Here is a 25751-nt window from a genome sequence, read left to right on the forward strand (position 1 = left end):
CAGTAAATAATGAACCAAACACCTTTGTAATGACTCCTGTGACCTGAGGAAAATTTATTTTCATGACAGTCTGACAGTTTCCTGAGAGCTTTCCCTTTTGCTCTCAATTATCAACAATTGAAGGAAAAAAAAAAAAAAAAATCATGACAAGCAGGTTGAGGGAAGTGATTCTCCCCCTCCACTCCCGTTTAGTGAGACCCCACCTGAAGTGCTGTGTCCAGTTCTGGTGCCAGAATATAAGCAAGGACATGAATGTGTTGGAGCAAGTTCAGATGAGGTCACGAACATGCTCAGAGGGCTGGAGCACCTCTGCTGTGGATTCAGGCTGGGAGAGCTGGGGTCGTTCAGCCTGAAGGACAGAAGGTTCTGAGCCCCTTCCAGTACTAAAAGGGGGTTTGTAAGAAAGATGGGGACAAACCTTTTTTCAGGGACTGTAGTGATAGGACAAGAGGAAGCGGCTTCACAATCTGAGAGGGTAGGATATTTGGTAGAAATTTTTCACTAGGAGGGTGGTGAGGCACTGAAACAGGTTACCCAGAAAAGTTGTGAATGGTTCAAAGTCAGGTTGAATGGGGTTCTGAGCAACTTGGTCGAGTGGAAGGTGTCTCTGCCCCTGGCAGGGTGGGTGGAAATAGGTGATATTTAAGATCCCTTCCAAGCCAAACCATTCTATGAAAAAAACCCAACAATTTGTTGCAGCCCTAGTAACACCCTTGATGATTTTTTTCCCTGTGACACCAGCCCTGTATAGAAACAACTGGGAATTTAATTTACCTCTTTTCCAGAAGGACCTTTTTCTCCAGGTTCTCCCTAAGACACACAGAAGGTGAATTGAGCATTGCACTGGAGGAGTTGGAAGAAAGACTTCACCTAATAACTGCAAGTCTTGCTTTCTGTTAACAAGTTTTCTTCTACAAAGTAGCAGGTTTGCATGACTTGTCCTTATCCTACTGCTATTGGTCGTTCCTGGAGAAACACATCCTACTATTTGGAAAGCAATTTTTAGTGAATTTGCATCCCATGTAAGCATAAATAACAGGAAGTAATTTCTAACAAACCAGCTGAAGGCAGATGTTTCACTGAAAGTGTGTTCCTGCTTTCAATAAATTTTGTTCCTTTTTCTTACCAACACTTCCCAAAGCTTCATACACTTTATATGGTGTTGTTAAACTTAAGAAGCACCAGCATTATACCCATAAGAGTCTGAAGATGTAAATTAAATAAATTTTGTAGGTAGAAGTACCATCTTGTATTACACCAGCTGGAAAAACACATACAGAGGCAGTGATAAAGGAATTTTAAGCCTGAGTGCTCACCTGTTCTTTCATAACTATCTTAAATAATCTCAGTTTGAATAAGCACCCTCGTAGACTTATTTATATATATTTATTTAAATTATTTTCTCTGCATTTTTAATGTGATAATTAGACAATGCAGTTTCCATTTTAGTATTTCAATGAAAAAAAAAGTCACTGCAGTCCTGAACTGCAGATAAAGCAAAATGAACATTAAGCTAGTTATTGCTGAAATTCTGGCCACTTTCCCATATCATAAATGGAAAAATTCATCTTTCTAAGTCTGTTTGCAATCAACACACATGATCATACCTATAACATGCATGCAGGTGATAATTCCCCCTGGAAACATAACATCTTCAGCTGTGTTAGCATCCATACACGTATCCATGAGGAATGAAAATAATCAGAGATGTGTGATCCAAATTAGGCTGCATTAAACTTACTCGAGTTTTCCTTAGGGCCACTTCAGTTTTAAATGGCCACCATGTTTGCTGCTTAAAATTAATTGTCCAGAGAAATATTTCTTTCTCCTCTTTTCATCCCAAAGATCCCTTTCAATTATTAAAAAAATATTTAAAAATACAGAAGGAAAAAAGACCCACCCTGTGAAAGATTCAGATCTGCTAGAGCCACACAAAAATCTTTTATATCTCATTTTTTGTCACAACAGATCTAGAAATAAAAAAAAATTACCTAGCATTTATCTTTTCCATCCTTCCAGTGGAATTTAACATCTTTTACTCACCTTGAAAGGTCTAAAGATATTGGATTCTGAGGCTGTGATATTGTCATGTGTATAGGTTTATTATTTATTATTTTAGATCACTTCAGGAGATACAGGAATGCTTTAATTGCAATGTATCTCTGTTGCTGGCAACAAAGGAATTTCCCTCAGAATAGCAAATATCAGAAATACCTGTATTATTATCAGCACTCACAATTTCCTTATTTAGTCCATCTAAGGTTCATGCAGAGGTATAGTCTGAGAACTTAAATACCCCATACCTGTATTAAGAAGACTGTTGAAGCAGTCTGATTAATGCACATATTATCAGGGCTGACTGACAGATATCAGCTCCATACATGAGATTACGGTTGTTTATCGATATGAAAAATGTATTTTTGCAGTCCAGTTTCCTTTGGAAGTAAAATTATATGGCTTCTGGATTTTTCCTGCTTCAGTTTTTTTTTACCTAAATGAAGATGACCGTGTCCCATCTTCATCAGTCTAACACTTAAAAGCAGATAAAGAGAGGATCTAATCCATCCCCAGACATACTTACAGGTGGTCCTCGGGGTCCTATAAAGCCAGGGAGTCCTGGGCTGCCTGTTTCTCCTTTATTTCCTTTGGCACCCTTAGGAAAGAAATGAGACAGACACTAGCAGCCCTTTCCCCAACACCTCTTTCCCAGGGCATTCATTTACAGATATACTGGAACTGGGAAATTTCACTTTAGCAGCAGGACTCCCGAAACTGACAAGGAAGAACAAAGTATTTTAGAAAAGCAGGTTGCAGGCACCATGGTTGTGTTATTAACAAGCTACACAGGGTCCCTGGGAGAAGACAAAAAGGAAGGGACAATTATGGCAGGGGCAGGAGGCGTGTTCCGTGGTTGTTGTGGTACCACATGGCTTATGAGGGGGTGTCGAGAGCAGAAATGCTGTAATGGGTGATGACAGGGAAACAGCACAGGTGGTCATACTGCTCACATCTGAGAATACAACCAACAGACACTTACAGGGCTTCTCCTCTGCCTTTATTTCCAGGCTGAATTTATAAAATGTCTGTCTTTCACTTATCTCTTGTGATATTCAGTCAAACTGTCCCTTTTTCCTTACAGATCAGGGCAGTTTAAATAACAGTTCATGACACAGAACCATGTCATGCACATTTCTGGTTTTAACTCTTATTTTAACCTTTGCTTTCACAAATTTGTCCTCTACATTTTCAGTTCAGAACATAGCCCTTTTTCTTCTTAGGGTAAAACTTGTGCAAAGTGAGCACCAATGAGCCTGACAAGAACAAAGCACATGGATTTGGGGTGTGCAAATTGCCCTGGAGACTTCAGGGGCTGGACTGTGTTGCTGTGTGTGGGCTTAAGCATGAGCACTGTGAATTGTGATGGGCACTGTCAAACAGCAAATGCAAAAGGAGAAAGCTCCTGACAGGTTTTACCTTGTGATTACAAGTCAGCAATGTTGAAGGTGGAAAAAAAAATTCATCTTTATTACCATGATAACCTTCCTCACATCTCCTTTTTTTCAAAATAGAAATATAAAATATTGGCTTGTCACACTACACGGTGAATTAGTACATTTCAAAATAAATGGATTTATGTACAGCACGAGGATATACTTCCCATAATAACCTTTATGAAAAGGAGAGGATTCATTTTAATGACAGAGAAAGATAATGATGAGATGACTGTCTGTTCTGCTGACCAACACTGTCTCATTGTTTCCCCTTCCTCATCCATCTGACTTTATCCTTTTTCAATCTCCTATGTTATTTTTGGACTCTAAATCCTCTGGAGCAAAAGCTGCTGTGGTGCTGTTTGTGCAGGAAGGTGCCCGGTGAGTCCCTGGGTCACATCGTATAGGTATTGTGATAACACTGTGATGATTAAAATAATAATCCCCACTTGGCATTCACAAGGCATCCCAAAGCCACAGTGACCTGATAAAGACCCAGAAGGTAAAAAAGCAGTGATAGGAATTGAGAACAGGGGTAGGTTAAACGAAAAGAAGAAAAGAAGTTTGAAAAGGCCAGAGCAAGGATCCATGGGGCAAGAAGCAATGGCAGCAGTCCCAGGAAGGTAAGAAGAGCTTATGTCAAGGACAAAAAAGCATGTGGCACTTATTGTTTGATGCCGAAGGGCTGTCAGACTGCAGCACCCTGTCCCACCTCCCCACACAGAAAGGTGGTATTTGCTTCTCTGAGACATCCCTGCAGATGCTTGATCAGGGTACAAGTCTGTGGCGAGGCTGGAGTGGCTTTATGGCATTGCAAGGGTCACAAAGAGAGAAGTCCTGCTGCAGCTTTTCACATTCCTCCTGCTCTGCCTTTGTTTCCCTATTAATCCAACAGTCCAGCAAGCTGTACTGTCTCCATGGGCAAAGAGAGGGAAGAGCCCTGCATTGCGATAGATGCTACTGGGCACAAAGGAATATTTGCATGGATTTGCTTGAATTCTGGACGATTTTCAGCATCACAACAGAGTAAAAAAAAAACCAGATACAACAACCAAACCACCAGTTCCTCACTGTCCTTCTTACAGCTCTTCATTTCCAAGCTGTTCTTCCCCACAGGATGGCCTCAGGGGAGTTTCATTCTGCTTTCTGATCTTGGTTTACTGCCCACTGTCTGCTCTTTCCCCAAGTGCCTGTGAGGATTTTTTTGCTGCCACTATTCCTCAATGGCAGCCTGCCAGCTCCCCGAGGCCCTCTCCTTCCTTGTGACAACTCTCTGCTGGCTGCACGCTCCCTGCTTGGCAAAATTAAATCTACTGGTTAAAATGAGGCATGTCAATCTTTTTTCCATGCTAGGCAATCAATCATTTCCATTTGCTGTGAACACTTAACTTTCACTGGGAAAAGTGATGACCCAGCTAGCATCTCAATTCCAGGACTGTAGCCAAACCCCCTTCAAAGTTGTGGCCAGACAGTGATTTTCAGATCACCCATCTTCAGACATGGAAGCCTCAGGGATGGTAATCAGCTACACATAATCCATTCTACCTACACTTCATCAGTGACCTCTCCTGGCTGCACAAATTTCCCTTTGTGGTACTTACTGGGATACCTGCTGGGCCAGGTTCTCCTGCAGATCCAGGCAATCCATTCTTGCCCTGTGTCAAAAGCAAAAAAATTAGTGATGTAATGCATGCTAAAACTAGAAATATCCAGCTACACCTACATCAGCAGGGATTTCTTTAGTGTTGTTCAGTCTCCTCTCCTGACAGACTGTGAAGTATCTTATTTCCAACTGACCTCACAGCTTCTGCATCCCGGATTGCATGGCTGATCTCAGGACAAAAACTGAGATGTGGACCCAAATCCGCAGGCCTGAGGAGGACCAAACCAGCACTTCTCCTCCTCCTTTCCTTCACCCTTGTCTTTCTCATATGTAGCATCCTTCTGGATGGATGGAGCCACCTCCTCTGGCTGCTCCAAGTCACCAGTGTTCAAACAAGACTCTTCTTAATCATCTCAGGCTTCCCCTTTCTTGGGGAATGGAGAGAAACACTTGTTCTAAAGTTTTGAGGTATTTGATACTTACCTGGCACCAGACAATTCAGAATGAACCAAATCATCCTTTAAAAAGACCTGTTTTTCACTGCTCCTTAGGAAAGCAGCTGAGCTGATCATCTACAGAGTTTGGTGAGATGAAGTTTTACACTCTTCTTCTCTCAAGTCACCATGCAGAGGTGTTTTTCCCTGCATTGGAGTTGACCATAAAGACCAGCCCTTGTACTGTCAATATTAAAAATCATGCCTCACACTCCTTTTTAGATAAAAAACAAAGAAGAGGAAGAACGAGAGAAACTGATACTTGGCCCTCCAACATACAAAATCCCAAGTATCTCTTCTCCAAAGAAGAATATGGCCTGGAGTTACGATAATTTCCATCTCTTCAAGTATTTTCACTCACTGCTAATGTTGTGCAGGGGCATGACATGATAGTGAGTGATGCCAGCAGTACAGGAATAATGAGATGAATATGAGGTAGACACAGGAGGTATCCATATGTTCTTACAGTCTAATCTAAACCCCAACCCCCCCAGCTTGGAGGGACCTGCTGCTCCAGCTCCTGGCATTGCTGAGTCAGCATTTCCCCCAGATCATGACATAAGACTCTCTTTCACTACCAGGTCTTCTGAGAAGGAAAGGAACTCACTCATTGCAACACACTAAAGGTGTGCCATGGTTCAGCAACAGAGATCTCGATTCAGATTTGATAAGGATTAATTTCTAAGACAGAATTTTAAACCCCATGAAATTAATGAAAGTAATTTCTGAGACATCCTAAAGGAGACATTTTGAAATGTCAAATAGATTTCTATTTCTCCACTGAAGCTGTAATAAAATTGTACAGGTGAATAGTATCACAACTGGACCCCCATGTAACTCAACCCAGGCACCCACAGTGAGTGTCTATCTTTGAAAACTGAGACCATGTGAGAAGTGAGCAGGATCCCAGAGGCAGGACTGAAATATGAGTATTTCTGACTCTGCAATCCTGACAGAATCCATTGAACTGTTCTTCCCACTGAGTCAGCAACCATCAATTCCTTGCACTATTATAAGTCTTCATCAGTTTCTAGCAATATCATTCCTAATTGTCTTTCTGAAAGGCAAAGTGTTTTAATCAAACATCATCTCAATCTTCCTAAACTCTCTTCTTTCAAGCCAGAGTTCTGGACTGCAGAACATTCCCACCACAAACAATGCTCCATCCCTGGAATTTTTCAAGGCTGGGCTGGATGGGGCTCTGAACAACCTGGTCTAGTGGGTGGCATCCCTTTCCATGGCAAGGGACTAGAACTACATTATCTTTAATGTTCCTTCCAATCCAAACCATTCTATGAACTATAATGTACCTCTAGAAAGGGCTTATCAGAAGAGAAAACTCACCGGCTGCCCTCGGAGTCCTCGAGGGCCCTGTGGTCCTATGGGACCAGGATCACCCTGAAAGGAAGAGAAGCATTCTGGTGACATGGAGGCAGGTGAACAGACATTTTAAAATATTCCTGCTAAATTACATTGTTCACACATTAGGGGAAACAGAATTAAAGGAGTCTCACTGCCCCCTTTCAGTTATTTATGAGGAAGACCAACCCTTCGAATTTTAAACACCTACCACTAAATGCAGCCTGATTACAGGCAGAAACCATTTCTATCAGGTTATTATCAGATTATCTTAAACCTGTATTTCTTAGGGACAGAGATTCTCTGATATTTCTCAAGAACTGACAAGTCTGTTCTCTCTCCAGGGAGGCTTCAGAGCTGCTTCCATCTTCTCCAAGGGGTTCCTTTAGGTCTGCCTTACATTTTGCTTTGTAGGGTACCATTTACAGCACACCAGTTTCCAGTGACACAAGGGGGTGCAATTGAGAAGCCACTTCTCCAGGTCCCATGGCAGTGGCACATCAGCTGCTCGGAGCATTGCTCAGTAGCTGCTGCAGGATCCCACATCAGCTGCGCCCTCCCAGGACTTTGTTATATGACTGCACTTGACAGTAATCATGCCAGAGGAACTGTTAGTACCATCTTTCCTTCCTCTCAGCAGCAGCAACTTATTCCATAGGTATTTCATAGACTTCAGTGGAGCGACACACTCAGTCAGGTGTGGCAAAGGAAGCGTGACAGAGGCTGGCCTGGTGGGACCTGCAGAGCAAAGCACTGCTCAGAGATGGGTGCCAGAAGGCAGGTCCATGGCTACCAAGCACAGCCTGGGTTTCACACAATGCTGCTTTCTCTACTTATCCAAAGATACATCTGACATTTTAGTGTCAGCAGCTGAGCAGTGACAAAGGCCCTCCAATTCTTTGTTTTCCCTAATGATCTTTGCACAAATCATTCCCTGCAGTAATTCACCCTTTATTGCAGTTTCTGCAGCTGTTTCAGGTCAGGGTCACTGTGAATTAAAATTTTCATTTGTCACAGAGAAGGAGATTAATTTCTGCTCAAAATGGTGCACTTACATCCTTCCCTGGTGGCCCCTCACGACCAGCAGGACCTGTCACACCTGGCTCCCCCTGCAATTCAGCAAAAAAGGGAAGAGAGATCAGCTCGAGGTCAAATTCAGACCAGTATCACCACTATAAGTGGTATGGGGTTTCTGCAATTTGTGACTAAGCTCAGTGAAAACTTTTTTAAAGGCAGCAAGAGCCTTGTTCATCTTAGATGACATGAAGCTTATAAAAATAACTCAGAAACATCTCCTGTAAGTGATGCACAAGGCAGTGCTCTGCTTTCCAGCAGATTATTTGCTACTGCTACTTTCAGGCACTGAAAACCACCAACACACTCATGATGCAGAAGGTGTCATAATGAGGAAGAGATCAGAACTTCAGCACTGGATTTTTCACATAAGCTTCTGCAAGCAGAGAATTTTATTTCCCTGTAAAAAAGGCAGAATTAGGTAGAAGAACATTCAGTTTTGTATTCCCCCTTTTACACCAAGGATCTCCAAACAGAGTGGAGAACAACTTTTCATGCAGGACTTGAGGCTTGGGTTTTATGATCCACAGGCAACTAAGTCAAAGGGACATTTCTATTCACTTTCCTGTAAGTTTTGTACTTGAACTTATTTGCACTTCTTCAGCATTTGTGGAGGAGAGCTAGTACGTGTCCAACAAGTGCAGTAGAGTTCCTCACTTAGCCAGCATTTTTACCAGAAGGATGTGGTATGGAGGCATCCTTGAGGCTTCTTCAAAAAGGACTATCTCAAAGGGAGCATCAGAGGATTCAGCTCTACCAGCTGCCTCACCTTCCCCAGAACTAGAAGTTCAGCAGAGGGAATGAAGATAGCTGCTGTCATTTTTGAGCCATAGATGTGGCCCATGGAATCATAGTGGAAAACAGGCACATGAAACACTGCCATCATTTTTACCTACTGCCTTAGAAAGGGCAACTCCACACAATCTTTCTCCAAAGGATCGTGCATGAGGTATCCGTTACTTACCCGGGGACCTGGCGGACCTGTATCTCCTCTCTGTCCTTTGAAACCCTACACAAGGGAATGAAATCAATAATTATCCATCACCCTGATGCATGAAACATTTAAGAAAACTCTAGCTTGAATGTTTATTTAATAATCTTTCCAGTTTTGCCAAAGCTTACTGGGGATTGGTCAGCATGGATTAGCTGTGTCCCAGGGAGTAATGAGGCAGGGCCACATCACAGGAAAAGCTTTCCATAGCTCCTTACACTGTAAAGCCAAGGCTCTGGTCTGTGTATCCCTGGTGTGACCAGCCAATATATTATTTAACCCTAAATTTTACTATCCCCACTCTTTCAGAGGACATGTAACAGAGAACACGAGGGTTACAGCTGTGACTTCTGGTAGAGAGGTGTAATGAGGCTACATGCTTTAATTTCTAGGTAAGGGATTTAATCTTCTCCAAGTGTGAAGAATTCAGAAATGTCTGTGTTCTACTTTTGTTGCTTATTTAAGTATTTATTTAGTCACAATACCATGACTGTTTATATGTTTGCATCAGTAAAGAACCTTATCTGCCCAAGAAATGCTCCCTGACTACAGTACAGGGGGTTGAGTGGGTGGAACCATTCAGAGCAGCACCCACCGGTAATCCTCTGGCACCCTCCCGGCCTGGGAGCCCTTGTTCTCCAGGCTTTCCCTGTGGGAAACAATAATGTTCACGTTAGAGAGAGCCCCAGGTCTGTCTCTCTGCTGTAGAAGACTTCCCACTCCTCTCCCTTAGACATAACATCACTGAGAACTGTGATTGCCCAGGGTTTGTCCAGCAGTGCTGGAGTCTGAGTTTGCAAGGAGAACAGCAGTGACAGAAATTCCCAAACACACCTCAACCTGCACTGTCCCTGCACTCTGAGGCCCTGAGGCATTTTACAGCTCTGGACTGGTGTACATTTGCAGTGTCAGAGCTGCACCAACACCTAATCAGCACATGCAAAATCAACATCTGCACATAGAAATCGGGTGGTTTGGTGCAGACACAAACTGTCTGCAGCTGCTGTGACAAGCACTCCTCTACTCAGCAGTTGTCCTAATGCCTGGGAACTTGGCTCTTCCCAGAACCACTAAGTCCCATTTGACAAGTCACAGAAAGAGGACGGCAATGCCTGATACTTGAAGTATGTTCTTCATGTAACACACACAGTTGCAAGAAATAACATTCACTGCCAAATTCATTAACATTTCCTTTTAGCTGAAAACTTCGTGGCACAGCTTTTTTCCCTCAGCAAATACAAGTATGGACTAAGTAGAGAAAATCAAATATAAACCCTCTAATTCTGGGCAACAGAACCGTCTCAGAGAAATCCAGAAAAAAGCTTCTTTAAAGATATCTCCTCTAAACTTTTTATGCCCCATAAACTTCTATCAAAAGGATGGATCACAATGTTTAATGTTAAAAGACAACCTTCCTTCTCTGCAGTGTTTAAGGCAGCTGTAAAAGTGGAGTCACTATGTTTTAGTGTATTTATGGTAGATGTAAAAGTAAAAGAACCCAGTTTCTTTTCAAGATTGCTCATGTGTCATGCTTATAAATCGCTCAAGACAATACAGTCCTTCTGGTGTTAGAAACAGATGTGCAAACAGGCTCCTTGTTTCCCCTAAGGAGTCCATAGATAGGCAGCTCCACAAACAACAACTGGATGCAGCTTCTGATTGCCTGAGCAAAACAGTTTTAAATTACATTACCGGCTCCCCCAGAGATCCTGGTTTGCCATCTTTGCCATCATTCCCAGCAATTCCCTGTTAAATGAAATGCAAAACAGGGTAAAAGGAAGCGATAAGGATGGTTGGTGGGGTTTTTGTCAGTGTGAAAGCTCTGCTCATCGTGGCATGCTTGTTTGCCTAAACCTCCAAAACCCTCCCTACATCCGCAGCTCTGTTGTAAATCTCTTCCTGTCACACCCCTGTGACAGCACAACCTGTTTCCCTTTCCAATATGGCAATATTTCCCTTTTCGCCAAGGTGAGCACTCCAGCAATCTTAAATCAGGATTCTAAAACCAATTGTTATAAATCATTGTAATGCCATTATCTTCATTCAGGTAGGCTACTTTACAGTAGAACTATCTCTGGCTCTATCCTTATGACAGATTAAAAAACTCCCAAAATGTTGTACTATAACCTTTTCCAGAAGAGAGGAGTCTATGCCCAAGGTGGACTTGAACTAGAGTCAGTGCAAAGGAATCATTTTGTCTGTGGATTCAGATAAAGTTAATATCCCAGTCTCTGAATCCTTTTGCCCTCACACTGGAGTTATAAGTTGATTTTTTGCTCTGTATAAGAGTATTTCTTTCATTGAGGAGACAGGCAAGGAACAGACCTCGTTCACATTATAATTTACACTTTGCTTTAAAGAGATCAAATACAGCATCCACACTGTCCTGGACCAAGGACATTGCATCAGCATGATAGACATCGTTACAGACCACACGTGGCTTTCAAAGCACCTCAGAAATGTCACCTCTTTGTTTTACACACCTGTGTGTGCATGAATAATTTAATGTACTGAATTAGAAGGAGTTTAACCACACTCACTGGAAGTCCAGGCAGCCCTGGTGGGCCCTGTGGACCTGGGGGACCATCCTTGCCCTGGAAGGAAAGAACAAACACCACGGGTCAGGCATGCTCCTGAGAGGCTTCTATCAGATGAAGATTTATCATGACAGGGGACAACTGTGAGAAGGTGGTCTTGTGTCCCATGTCACAAAGTCTATGAGGTTCCCTTGAACTCCTTCTAGTTTAGATGTTCCTCTTTTCACATAAAAAATTCAGTATTATCTATGAGTTCCTACAAATTGAGAAAGCACTGAAATCACTGGTAATTTTTTCCTGAACTATATTTAATATTTCATCCTTAATTTCCTGGATGAGGTGTCCAGCCAGGAAGCAGATGTATATTTTATACCTTTGAAATGAGTAGTTACAAGAAGTGCCTCTCTGACCATCCCAAGAAGTCCCCTTACTCCACAGGACTGGACAATATCATCCCATGTCTTTCACAGCATCACAACCTTATCATCCTTTTGAAATGGAATTTCAGCTTTCCTGTCTATCTTGTCTCTGGCTTTTCTGCACAGAGTGTTCAATGATTCCATAATAGTCATATGAATGACCATCATTGTTCACTTATGATGAAGTTCAGGTTGTGAAACTGCTCTGCAAAATGCACCTTGTTCCTTAGGAAGCCTTGCTCTAGAAATTCATCACAGAATGACACAGTCTTAAACTGTTCCAACTCAACAGTGTATTCTTTAGGGAAGGTTCATTTTTAACTTTTCAAGCTGAAGTTAGCATCAATCAGATTACCTGTCTCTCCCAGGGTTTTCTGATGCATTACCACAAAGTAGCATCTGAAAATCCTTCAAATAAAACAGCAGTGCCAAAATTCTTCATGGGCTTCTCAAAGGTTGTATCTGTTACTGGTATTTTTGGTAGTGCCAGGAAACAGTGTCAGGCCCCAGAATCTGAGCAGTCTGTGCTGTGACGTGCTTCAACAGGCTGCTGGTTATATTTTGATAATCCCCGCACAGAGTTCAGATATTAGCCTTAGGTTATGAAGCATCCTAACATATTTAGTAATCCTGCTCTGGAGGCTGAGAGATGTTAATAGCAAGGACAGAACAGACAAGAGGTATAAAAATCTCCATGGAGGTCCCATGGACTGGATTATCCTCTGGATAATTTGGAGTCTCATTTGGTGAGTTTAAAAAGTGCTAGAACAGTAATCTGTGTTTATTTATGGAGGTTCTACTTGCAGGCTGAATATTTTGGGGAGCTTTCAAAGGACATTACATAGTTGCCAGCTCAGCTTTACTTCACAGACCTAAACATAGGTGATGCCATGGTGAAGCACAGAGCTTAGAGCTTACCACCTCTCCGGGGTTTCCTGCAGGTCCTATTGGTCCTGGCACCCCATCTGATCCCTAAACAAAATAAAGTAGAAACAACGTGAATAATTAGCATATTTTGTATGTTTGTCAACACATTCCCTACCATGGCTGGCATCTCTGGAGCTTTCTTTAATCACTCAGCTCAATAGTCATTCCATTTTTTCATTCACCACTGAAAAGCAGTGCCAACCTCTGCACTCAATCAGCCTCCAAAGCCAGAAATAGTCAGATATTTGAGTTCGCTCTTGGCTCTTCCTTCTGAAAATTGGGGACAAGTAGGAAAAAGCCAATCATGACAAAAATAACTCTGAAGAACAGCAACTACGGGAGAACAGAAATTATGAAGTGCACTCTGTGGCAGGCAAACTCCTGGAGCCACATGTCAATGCAGACAGAGGGAAAAGTCAGCAAAAGCTGAAGAACAAAATTGTCTAGGGGACATCACATTTTGCTCTGTTTTGACAGGCTCAGTTTCACTTTGCACATTTCCTTTGGCTGTGAGTGTTCAGAAGGTCTCACAGGACAGTTTTAAGTGTTTTATTCCCACTGGTATAACTTTCTAGTTGTAGCAGTATTAGGTTAATAGAGACACAGCAAATGTGTCTATTACTAACTTTCTCCTAAAATAATGCTCATGGGAGCTCAAATGACCCGTGAAGCAAGTCCACATGTTGTCCCAGCAGCGAAGCATCCAACGTCCTTTAGGCACTGCTACCATCTGAATATGGGATTTTAATCTAATCCCCCTTTTCTAACAGGTATGCCCTGTCATTTAGTCAGTGCAATGTGAATTCAGGCTGTGCTGATGCCCAGAACAGATGACGGTGGCACATCCTCAGCACAGCAGAGCCAAACTGCACTGTAAGCAGCAATATGAGCAGTGATGACTTTGGGCAACGAAAGGTGGTTTGGAGAGAAAAGTCCTTCACTCAGAAAAAATCCCCAAACTTGAAGGGAGTAAAGTGGAGATATCACCAGCAGGAGAGCCAAGTGATTTCAGCCCTGATTCTCCACTGTCACCCTTTTTTAAATACAAGAAATCACAACTCTATTCATGGAGAGAGCAGAACTAAGAATGAAGAGGACTGTGATGGAGAGGGACATGTGTAAAAGGCCTTTTAATTCAAAAGTAACTCGCGCAACATGAAAATTGGAGAAAATCCAGTCTCATACCACTGTGTAAAATTGAGAACTAAAATGCTCTTAGATCTGCTAGTTCTAGACTAACAACTTATTCCACATACAGAAAAGCACCTATACATGTACTACATAGTCCCTATGGAAGAGTTTTCATCATCATCTTTGTGCTGTATACAGAGAGTAACTGAAGCTTATAAACAATTTACAGAATGAGCTGAAGCAATCAGTGGAAAGTGGCCAATGTATTAAATAGAAATTACCATGAGTAGGGAACTCTATCACACTCAGGGGATCATTAGGAACCCATTGGAAAATGCAAATTCAATGCACAGACAGATGGGAATGGTCCTTTCCAGCACATGGAGCTTGCAACATCCTTTGTTAGTAAGAAAACTACAGGACCATCTTTGCAACAGAGGAACTTACAGGTGGACCAGGGTTTCCAGGAGCCCCTGAGAAGCCAGGCATTCCAGGGTGGCCCTGCAGAATGAAAACAGAGACATTCTTTATGTATTAGTCACATATCTACTTGTATAAAAGTTAACTGGTGATTATTGTGAGGTAACATCAAAATGAGTCAGTGAGAGCTGGTTGTAAGGAAATAAAGAACCATGGCTTTTTAAAGTGAAACCTTGGTTTTCAAAGCGTGCATTTCAGAAATAACATAGTTAATTTCAGGTGTACTTCTTTCAATGTTTATTTTAGTCAATGCTAATGGAAGATGAGAGCAGATATTGTGGAATTGCACAAGACAGGAGGTCAGTCAGGAAAACAAACCTGTTTAAAATGTCCTACAAAAGTCATTGAAGAGGTGCTGATTTGCACCTTAAACCAGTGACTCAGCCCTTGGCAAAATTAACTATGAAAGTCTGCTCTACTTTAAACCATTCTCATCTTTCCTATGGCATCTCAGTCCCTCCTCAAAGAGGTCCTCCTTACATTCATCATCTAACACAAACAGAAACACTGGTTTTTTCAACCCAAAGACACCTGAACTCCTGGATATCATCCAGGGATTACCCAAGGAAATAAGTAAGGGTTAGGTTATGTAGAGAATTCAACACATTCAGTCTAGAGGTGAGGAAACAGATGGTACTGGGAGGTTTTTATTGGAGATGAGGATGGAAGTCTGTGGAGGATTGCTCTGGTTCCACTCTTCAGCATAGCTTGTCAGTGATGAAGAGCTCCCATCTTCCAGCTCTGCCTCTGAGAAGGGTGCTCTTGTACAGGCATCATAGGAGTTACTGATGAAGGAACAATCACAGTGACAGCACTGGTGGAAAGCACACTCTGTTTTTACCTGTTCACCTTTTTCTCCTACTTCTCCAGTCATACCACGGTCTCCTTTAGCACCCTGGTAATAAAAAAGAGCCACTGAAAGTCAATGAGATTCAGTGTTGTGACAGCTTTTTGACCTCTTTCATAAAGCACTTGGACATTCAAGAATAAAACTCAAGAATCAGGACCGAGCCCTCATTGTCCTCCTCTTAAATTCTTCTCTAGGCTTTCACTACCAGTGCTGGAGCCAGGAATATATGTGGAAAATGCCCTTTGAGCAGACCCAGCATAACTGGTTTTTAATGTTTTATTCTCATACTCATAAAGAGGAATTACACATCCCTAAAGAGCAGGAAGGTTGTTAGAAACTCCACTGAATCACACCTTGATAAGGAATCACCCGGCCCAACAAAGGTGCCCACACCCTTCAGGAACAACAGCAATAAAACCAGCATTTGTAAGGTGCAGCCAGAAAATTCATACCCAGAAAGTGCTCCCCTCTTTCTCTTTCTTTTTCTCTCTTTCTCCTTCTCTCTCTCTCTGTTCTAGAGACACAGGATAGAGACAGCCAACTCAAATGTACATGTCTGCATTATCAGTGCTTACAGTGACACAGTGAAAATTACTGAGGTGATGGTGAACAAGGTGTGAACAATGCACAGAGCAATAATGAATTGCTGGCCATGGAAATAATACACTGGTTTACTACATGGGAGCTAGGAGACAAGGGGGAGAAAGAGGGTTGCTATTTATTAATAAAAGAGCTCTAATTCATATGGCAGAAGGAATGAAGCTGCTCATGAGCAAAGATCTGCAGTTCTACTGCTCTGCTTCTGAGTGGGACGTAATAGCTTGGATGGTGCTGGTAAGGACAATATACCAGAGAGTCAAAAGTGCAGAGCAGTTTGGGTCTTCTACTGCAAGGATCCTCCTAAGGGATGTAGAAAAGAGCCACAAAGTCTTTGTGATTGCTCCTTCCCAGGGGTCTTACAATACTTTTTTTTTTGCATTTGCGAACTCTTTTTATTGAATTCAAGTTAGACTACTTATCAGGTACTTGATTTTACTTTATGCACATGTACAATTTGAAATTTATCCTGTTATTTCACCTAACCATCCATTCTTGCTGCCTAAATCTCTGCTTTGTCATGACATATAAGAAAGGAGCAGATGTGGTATGTCTCAGACTGCTTGGCATTTCTGCCTGTTATTGGCTTTATGGGTTATTAATTCTCTTGTAAATTTTATCCTGGAACATACTTTCATTTTGATCAACTCTATGTTTACTTTTGAGATTGTGCTGCTCTCCCCACCACACTTTTAATTGCAAGATATTAAATTAATTCATGAAACTATTAGCTTGTCCTGCACTCTAAAAAGTGCAAATACAAAGACGTTAAAATAGCAGGAGCTATTTTAGACAGTAAGTCAGTAGTGAAGGGATGTCTGGAGAAACTGTGGCCCATCATTAAATCACCTTATCTCTCTGTCCATTGATTTGTTTTGATTTATTTCACATTAGGCAGTTTTAATTGTGGCCAGGCACTGGCACTGTGAGCAGACTGATGACAGCCCTCTTCATAGGAAATGCTTGAAATGTGACGTTATTGGAATACTTCAGACAAGGGAAGTTTTATGTTGGCCTATGTCCCTGGACCACAAGGCAGGACCATATAGCTGAAACAAGGAGTACTTCCTATAACACGTTTCGGAAATACTCGGAGTTTGTGGGTAAGACCACCATGGCAGATGGTGTGTTTGGAGCCCAGCAGACCATTGCATCAGTCTTAATTTAAGTGGTTCCAGCATATAAGATTCACAGAGGAGAGGAACAGGCGTGGGGGCTACTGCTGAGGCTTTAATTTTTTCCTCACCTGATTTGAGGTAAAATTTACTCTCTTTATCAACCATTAGAACACCAATGCAATGAAATGCAAGATCAAGAATCAGGCCCTTTAGATGTGTCTGCCTGTTTGTGTGTGAACAAAGGGAGGGCATAAGACACTAATTAAGCGAAAAAATCCCTCATGACATGGGCAGGGACACCTTTCACTAAACCAAGTTGCTCAAAACCCCATCCAACTTAGCCTTTAACATTTCCAGAGACAGGGCATCCACAACTTCTTTGAGTAACCTGTTTGCAAAATAATTATTGTGACTAACTAGTCACAAGTCAGTTTTCATTAGACAACTGAAGAAAACCAACCAACCTTTGGGCCATCGAGCCCAGGTGGGCCTGGAGGACCTCTGGGACCAGCAATCCCCTGCAATGCAGAAAAGGTAGAGGCAAACACTCATTTAGTTCATTGACTCCACAGGCCTCTAAAAAAAATTCATCAGGTTATTGATGAAAAATAAGTAAGACTGAACTGTCTTATAAGAACCCATCAATCATATTAATAGAAAAACAAGGTTACAACAGATCCGAGGCGTGGTCACTCCCTCAGCTCTTACCATTTTCCCATCCTGGCCATCTCTACCTGGTGGTCCTCGAAGACCTTTATCCCCTTTGAAACCTGGGATGCCTGGCAGTCCTGGTGGGCCAGGAGGGCACTCACTGCACACATCCTGGAAGAGGACATGGAAAAACACATCAGCAATAGGCTGCAGGCACTTAGCAGACCACACAGACACCCACTGTGAATGTAGCACTGTGGTGCTGGTACAATATATAAATCCTTGTGGTCTACCTCAAGATCGGGGTGAATTTGCCTTAAAGAACCACAATGAGGGCAGTGTGAAGCACAGCGAGGGTCAGCAGCTGAGCTCACACATGCTCCCATGGGAAGCTTCCTATCAGTTCTAGGTCCTAACTGGTCATCCGGTATCAAGAAACTGTGGAAAAGCTGTTCCTGATGGGAGATCAGGGAGACTAGCAAGACTATCAAGAAAAACACTGGTTTTGAGTCCACAAGACTACTAGAAAATTGCGTCTGCTCCAGTCTGAAAGAGCTGAGTTACTGCTTAGAGGGTATATTTCTAGGGGAAATCAGGTGCAGCACAATGTCAGAAAGGGTTCTGCAGGGGAAACTATTCAGCAGCCAGCTTGGCTAAGGACAACTCATCCAATGGAGTTTGTGAAGACCAAGTGAATGTCACAGTGTCCTGGCCAAATTTTATCAGGGAAAATCACTACCTCCTCCTTCCAAACCTCTTTGAAGCATCATCTCAGTAGTCTTTAGATTTCAACTACCCTCAGGAAACTGCATCCATGTATGACATTTCCATTTCAAAGGCAGACTCCCTCCAGCAATAGGGGAGGGAATCCTGCTCATAAGAGAGAGCATAATACAAAACAGATCATCAGGTTGAGAGTCAGGAATCTCTGCTACAACACCCAACTCTGTCAATGATCTGTTGCAAAACTGTAGGGTAAATTATCTTTCTGAGTCTCAGTCCCTACATCCACATTTATCTACTTACGATGTAAGTGCTTGAGAAACACCCATAACAGCAGAGCCTTAATTTCATCTGGGATTTCAAGGTGCTGCTTTCTGTACCAAGCACAGAGTGAAAAAATACCAAGCAGAAAAAATGCACAAATGTGTTTAACCATACTACAAGCAAAGGCAGAAAATGAAAGGACATCAAAATGACATCCTGTACCCAGGAATGAGTCTCTTGCTCTTGTCCAGATCAAAAATCCCAAATACCTTACAGTGAAACCTCCAGAACCACATTGGGCTCCACAAAACAAAGACAGATCTTCGATGAAGAGTAATGTCACAGCAGCAATCTTAAAACGGTCCTTTGGTTAATGTGGTTGGTGAAAGAAGGTAATTTTTTAGTTTGTTTTAATCAATAAGAAAAGATTTCTTGCCAGGTCTCAAGATAGCTTAAAAACTCTCAACTCAGCCCATGTAAATCTGTAAAGATTTTTCAGTCAACACCTATCAAAGACTGACTAATTTCTCAGACAACTCTCTATATGGAGAGTAAAGGCAGACAGATTATCACTTTTGAAACACAGGTACTTCTGGGGTTAATTACCAGCATCTGTTTAGATTCACAATGCAAACTAAATTCGCACCCACAGCTACCCAAAATTACTCCAGTCACTATTGATGGTGTATGCAAAAAAATCCAGCATTTTATTAAAATGGTTTCCATTTTCTGGTTTAGATAAAGCAACTTGATAATGTTTATTCCTCCTTGGGAATGCATGCCTCAGAAAGAGCTGAGAAAGTCTCAGAAATGTTATAGAGAACTTTGTAGATCATTTCATAGCTGGGGAAAGGATTTTGATCTCCAGTTCATGTCCCAATACCAGTGCAAGTGGGAGACTTGCAAGTTTTGAGCTTTGAAAGAGTGTTTATAGACACCTTTTGCACTTGTAGTTCAGACACTTTCTCATCACAGAGCCTTAGTCAGGTCTGAATCAAACAGAAATAAACTCCCACCCTCATCAAAGGCTGATTACCTTCACTAGGAGATTTATATCCTCTGGAGTGAGCAGGGGTGGGGAACCCTGTGGAATGAGAAATTCATTATTTCAGGCAATTTTAAGTGGCATCAAGACATGAGAATTTTTCCTGAACATGTGAGGAGGTATCTTTTCAGCTTTTTACCGGCTAGCGCTTGTAGTTCAATGCCTTAGAAAGCCTCGAGCAACCCAGAGAGGAAGCACGGGCAATCCAGCATTTCAGTAGCTCTAAAATCAGTAACTGAATCAGCTGCAAAGCAAATACCACCAGCAGAAGCAAAGAGGGAGAAATATAGCTCTTAGCCTGCTTAATTTTCTGCCATTAGCAGCTTTCAAAAGAAACAGGCGACAAGAGAGGCTCGCAGAAAGAGTTGCAGAGCCAAGAGAGGTAGGGCCTCCCTTGATCTTCTCTTTTATTAGGAGAAGGGAAAAGGGGCGGACTGGGGGTGGGCCCGGGGTGACCGGCCAATCAGACACTGCTGCTAAAGAGTTTGAGTTACATTTGGTTTTGCCCACGCTTGCAACAAAGGAGTTCAGAGCACGTGGCAGAGGCAAGTGTCTTGGGGAGGGGAAGCTCAGAACAGGCAGCAACAAACATACTCATGGATTCTCACCGGTTTTCCTTGTCCTGCCTAGGACTCACTGGGCCAAACTTGTACTTCCCACCTCACTTTACCAATGCACTTCATCCCACCTGAGGTAAGTTCTTGCTGAGGGTACTGCATAGTGGTGCTAAGGAAGTGCCTTTAAAAATTTGGCTTTTATTTACATTCAGACTATCCAGTTATCTTCATACCATTCCAAAGCTTTCACTAAATCTTTAGTGGATTTTAGTGTTTTTCCCACTGCTCTGCTGGGAAAAGCAACAGTGGAAAAGCACCCAAGTGCACTTCTGGGGTGAAGTGTAGAGGTGGAAACTGAGTTAAAAGGAAGATGTAATACAGAAGTGAAGTTACATACAGGTTTTCCAGGAGGTCCTCTTTCCCCTGGATTTCCAGGTACACCCTACAGATCAAGAAAAAGAAAAACATTGTGAAATTATTATACAATAACCCTCTGGTTGCTCCTGCAGTCTGCTAGCACAGGCATCTGGACTAGCACACATTTTACTTTCTGCTGCTGAGAGCACTGCTCCTTGCATGTGACAAACAGCAAACTCCTCCAAATATGTGCAACTTTAACATCCTCTCAAACTCTTGCTAAATTCATTTGAGTCACACAGAGATTAGAATTGCTTTAGTCTGTCTTCTGGTCATAGGAAACACTATGAACTTCAGTTGTTGAAGTATGAGGCTTTAAATCTTGGAAGGCGCCTGAAAAAGGCAAAATAGGTTTCTTTGTTGAGGTGTAGTGGTATCACTTTTCATGAGATGAAGGCATAGAAATTACCAGCATTCTCAGAATGTTATGTCCAGAATGGCAGGGTTAGGACAAGAAACAACTGCCACCCCTCAGTACGCAGCTCTTATGTGTCATTAGCGAGGAATTAGTTTGTTAAAAACAAAAAACAATGTCTAAAGATTATTGTAAAATATTTTCATAAAGTAATGCTCACTTGGGAAACCAAATCTTTTGAACAAGACAGTTGGTCACTGTTCAGACGGTGACAGAAATCTGCATTGTGAGGATGCTTGCAGTGGTGTTTTAAGATACTTGGTGACATTTCCCCAGAACATTCTCTGCTAAATTCCTGTATCCCCCTGGTCCATCACCCTGTGTCATCACTCAAGCAAATGCACATTTTATTCATATTAAGAACCTCAAAGAGCATACAAAACTCACCACATACAAAAGCTGTCTTATCTGATCATTTCTGTTTCTAAAGGAACAGTTTCTACTGACCATCTAAAAGCATCTTACTTGTGTTCAGCTTTGTTGATTCTGCAGCAGGTCCCACCTGGGGTTTTCTCTGGAATGGTTCCAGATTTGCCACCCAGGATGTTCACAGAATCATAGAATGGTTTGGGTTGGAAGGAACCTTTAAGACCATCTACTTCCACCTCCTGCCATGGGCAGGGACACCTTCCACTAGACCAGGTTGCTCAGAGCTCCATCCAGCCTGGCCTTGGACAGTTCCAGGGATAGGGCATCCACAGCTTCTCTGGGCAACCTGTACAGTGTTTCACCAACCTCACAGTAAAGAACTTCCTCCTAATTTTTTACTTTAAACCCACTCTCTTCCAGTTTGAAGCCATTACCGCTTTTACTGTCACTCCCCTTGTGTGGCGAGAAAAAGGTTGGAAGTGGAAGATTTGGCAAGGAGGGAAAAATAGAGTTGCTTTCACTCAAGATGACCTTGCAGCTGGAGGATGCTAAGAATATTCAGTGTGGAAAATTTCACATTTTGTTTTCTTTGGGTTGTTTTCTGTCAATCTTGAGAAGTGGAGGTTCTGTAGAAGATAACAGAATGCTGTAAAAAACTTAAAAGGCATTTCTCATAGGCTGGGGCCTTCCTGCTGGGAGGAGATAAGAAGCTTGGTGGTTACCCTGAGTGCTTTTTGCCCCTGCTAAGATGGAATAAGCTTAGCAGTGTATGTGTCCCCATTCTGCCAGCGTGGTAATGGAATAAATCTACTCTTTACAGTTCAGCTCTGGATTTTGGCTGTCTTGGTTACCTGCATATATTCAGTTCTCACACCTTGTCAAAAGTCCCTCTACATCTTTCTTGAAAGCTCCCTTCAGGCACTGGAAGACCACAAATAGGTCATCCTAAAGCCTTCACTTTTCCAGGCTGAACAATCCCAGTTCTCTCCACCTTTCTTTGTAAGAGTTGCTCCATCCCTTCAGTTGCCTTGGTGGCCTCCTCTGGACTCGCTCCAACAGTTCCATGTCCTTCCTGTGCTGTGGGACCCCAGAGCTGGACACAGCATGCAGGCGGGGTCTCACCAGAGCAGAGCAGAGGGGCAGAATCCCCTCCCTTGATCTGTTGGCCATGCTGGTTTTGATACAGCAACAGACTTAATTGGCTTTTTGAGCTGCATCAATATCTGGATGCTGATCAAGGTCCAAGTAGTGGCTTTCAATCAGTCTAGGCTCAGCAGGGACTACTCTTTGAGACTGATATTTCCATCTGGAAAGTTCCTTTAAAATTTGGTCAAATGCTTAGCCAGGAAGGGCACTGGGTGTTCTTTCTGCCACCTTGTCTCAGGTTAGTCCATTTTGCCAATCAGTTCACTGTATTATTTACACAAACAGCCAGATGGGGATGTGGGGATTAATGACTGAAGTGTGCTGTGTCATGATACACCACTGTTACAGCTATAGGGCAAACTTGAATTTCATCCTTGAGTCTCACTTACTACTTAAATTCTGTATGTCTTGCTAGAGGAGAGAAAAAATGGGAAAATATATTATCTTTTTCTATGTCCACATTAAACACTTCTGGGTGAGCAACAGTCCTTCAGCTACCTTGACTTTCTAAGAGATGAAAATTAAACTAAAGTGGACCTAAAGTGGAACTGAAGTCCTTTTTTGCTAAGGAGCTAAAACTTCTGCAGGTGAGAACAAAGAGAAGATAATGTCTCAAGGGTTAGCTCACAATTCTCCACAAATGTCATTCTAGGGAATTGAGTAAATACAAGTAAACATTTTAGTCATTTATAGCTTTGCTTCTTCCACAGAACATCAAGGTGAATCCAGAGGATTGTGCATTGTTCCCAAAGTCCCTTCCCTTTCACAGATGCTAATTGTCAGGACATGCTTTTGGCATCCTCTCCACTGTGGTTCTCACACAGAACTTGCTTTAAAAAGTGTGATGCAAAGAAAAAACTTGAGCCATGATAATAATTCTAGATCAGAAAGCAACACAGAAAAGACAGTTCAGAAATGTCTTTCATGCTGACTGTAGCATAGCTATAAATACATGCCATAGGGCTTACTGACAGCCTTCTGCTTTGGGATCTGAAATATGAACATGGCACTAGCAGTGTAATTTGAGTATTTAAAGATCTTTTAAAAAAAGAATATAGGAAAAGACTTCTTAGTTATGTGAAAAGACATGCAAGAAGAGAGTTAATAAAATGGAAGTCCTTGGAAAGGATTAAGCACAGATACCATACCCAGTGGTATCAGTCTGCCTTGAGACAAAAAGGGATGGACCTGTTTTCTTGCATGCTATATGATGTGGAGCTGGTCATATTTCTAACAGGTTGGAAATGAGACAGGAAAAGAGATTAAGCTCTGTGCCATGGCTGATAAACCGGAAAAAACACTGAATCCCCAGGAGAAGTCAAACAACTGAAAAGTACAAGACTGCAAATGGAGAATGCCTTTTGAAGAATGCTTCTGTGAGCCAAAATGAACAAACCAGATGCAGGGTGATGGCACTTCAGCATGGTACATTATCAGAGAACAGGTCAACAGAAGCAAAGTCAAAAGTAGAGGAAATATTGATGGTCTGTAGAGGCCTGGAGTCAGAAAAGGCTGACAAAAAGGGACAAGCTGCAAATATAGAATCACAAAATATCGTGGGTTGTAAGGGACCACAAAAATCAAGTCTAGCTCCTGGTCTTGCACAGGACAATCCCAAGAATCACATCATGTGCCTGAGAGCATTGTCCAAACGCTCCCTGAATTATGTCAGTCTTGGTGTTGTGACTGCTTGCTTGGGGATCCTGTTGCAGCGTCTGGCCACTATCTGGATGAAGAACCATCCCATAATATCTAACCTAAACCTCCCCTGATGCAGCTTCAGATTTCTCAGAGCAGAATGAAAATGCTAGAATGAAGACATGGAAGCTAAATCTGCATCTGACAAGCTAATAGGGGACTGAACTGGAAAAAAGAAAGCCAGAAAATTCAGAAAAAAGAAAATTAGACTGACCAAAAAACTGCATGGCACTGAAAAGAAATGACCCTAACATGACGTGGGAAAATGCACAGTCTCAAATAACAACTAGTGTTGGAAAGCTCATAAAGTTTGAAGACTTTCAGGAGCTTGCAGCCAAGAGTGGCTGGCACAAAGTAGAATATCCAATGAGTGGTACAGCACACCAGTTAAGGGGAAAGATGTCAGCCATGAGAAGGTGTGATGCACAGTATCCAGAGCATCAGTCTGCAAAATCTTGACACACAGGAATGGTATGTAAATGGGAACTGATGGAAAGTGTGCTGCTGATAATGCTGAAAAACAGTATTTAGCTTAGTTGGTTACAGAATCACAGAATATTCTGAGTTGGAATGAACCCACAAGGGTCATCAAGTCCAAGTCTGAAGTGAATGGCCATGAGGGGATCAAACCCACAACCGTGGTGTTACTAGCACCATTTGCCAACCAAGAAGAAATTAAATGCTGGTGCATTTAATAGGCAAAATCCTGTGATAGGTAAAATGATGCTCAGGTAAGTGGTGCATGTGAAAATACTCAAAGATAAAGAAAGTCTGTAAAGAAACATAAGTGTACACGGGAAGTGCATAAGTGACACAGGCATATGGTGTGATAGTTCTACTACAAGATGGAAAATTAAACTTGAAATGCAATGTCTTAAATCAGTTATAAGTCACAGGAATAAAGAAACAATAGAAGGGTTAATAAGTGTACTCTGGTTTGGGGTGTAAGTACCCTAAAACAAACACAAAGGCTCCTTGGAACTCTCTTAACTGCATGGGAAAATCAACCCCAGAACAGCAAACTCTGCTTTTCAAATCCAGTGGCAGTAATGTATGCATCCACAAAGGGTTTGCAATTATGAAAGCAAGCGCAGGAAGATTAACTTCCCAGTAATGCTGGAACTTAGTTACCATAAATAATTAACCTAATTAAAAAGTGATTAATTCAATGTTTATGTTAATTAAAATTATCATTATCAAAATACAGAAAGAGCCTATTAAACAGGTGCCCTCACTGCTAATAGCGGACTAAGGGAATGTCTCATTCAGGTTGTTTCCTAATCTAAGGACACTAAATAGGTGTGTTGAACAGAAACATTTTATCTCCCATCAGACAGTCAGGGAGAACAGATGATTCCCAAGTATGTAGCTGGCCAGAGAGTGTCTGCTCCTTTG

The 25751-nt window shown here is 42.1% G+C and overlaps 1 protein-coding gene across 7 annotated transcripts in view; it reads right to left on the reverse strand.

Moving 5' to 3' along the window:
• COL22A1 (collagen type XXII alpha 1 chain) overlaps nucleotides 1-25751 on the reverse strand; it is a 227291-nt gene that overhangs the window by 15183 nt on the left and 186357 nt on the right. For 3 of the 7 annotated variants that reach the window (XM_039549899.1, XM_039549898.1, XM_010404723.4), the window contains 16 exons: nucleotides 20709-20753; nucleotides 19746-19793; nucleotides 17780-17893; nucleotides 17536-17589; nucleotides 15348-15401; nucleotides 14474-14527; nucleotides 12887-12940; nucleotides 11553-11606; nucleotides 10705-10758; nucleotides 9608-9661; nucleotides 8986-9030; nucleotides 8003-8056; nucleotides 6933-6986; nucleotides 5093-5146; nucleotides 2582-2653; nucleotides 775-810 (listed from right to left, as the gene is read on the reverse strand). In XM_039549899.1, coding sequence (XP_039405833.1) covers nucleotides 775-810; nucleotides 2582-2653; nucleotides 5093-5146; nucleotides 6933-6986; nucleotides 8003-8056; nucleotides 8986-9030; nucleotides 9608-9661; nucleotides 10705-10758; nucleotides 11553-11606; nucleotides 12887-12940; nucleotides 14474-14527; nucleotides 15348-15401; nucleotides 17536-17589; nucleotides 17780-17893; nucleotides 19746-19793; nucleotides 20709-20753 — 900 coding nt within the window. Of the gene's footprint in view, nucleotides 1-774; nucleotides 985-1901; nucleotides 1971-2581; nucleotides 2654-5092; nucleotides 5147-6932; nucleotides 6987-8002; nucleotides 8057-8985; nucleotides 9031-9607; nucleotides 9662-10704; nucleotides 10759-11552; nucleotides 11607-12886; nucleotides 12941-14473; nucleotides 14528-15347; nucleotides 15402-17535; nucleotides 17590-17779; nucleotides 17894-19745; nucleotides 19794-20708; nucleotides 20754-25751 lie in introns of those variants that run through there. The other 4 variants (XR_005601553.1, XR_005601552.1, XR_005601554.1 and 1 more) reach the window with 4 other exon arrangements.

This window comes from Corvus cornix, chromosome 2 (genome assembly GCF_000738735.6).
Source record: "Corvus cornix cornix isolate S_Up_H32 chromosome 2, ASM73873v5, whole genome shotgun sequence".
Taxonomy (NCBI): domain Eukaryota; kingdom Metazoa; phylum Chordata; class Aves; order Passeriformes; family Corvidae; genus Corvus; species Corvus cornix.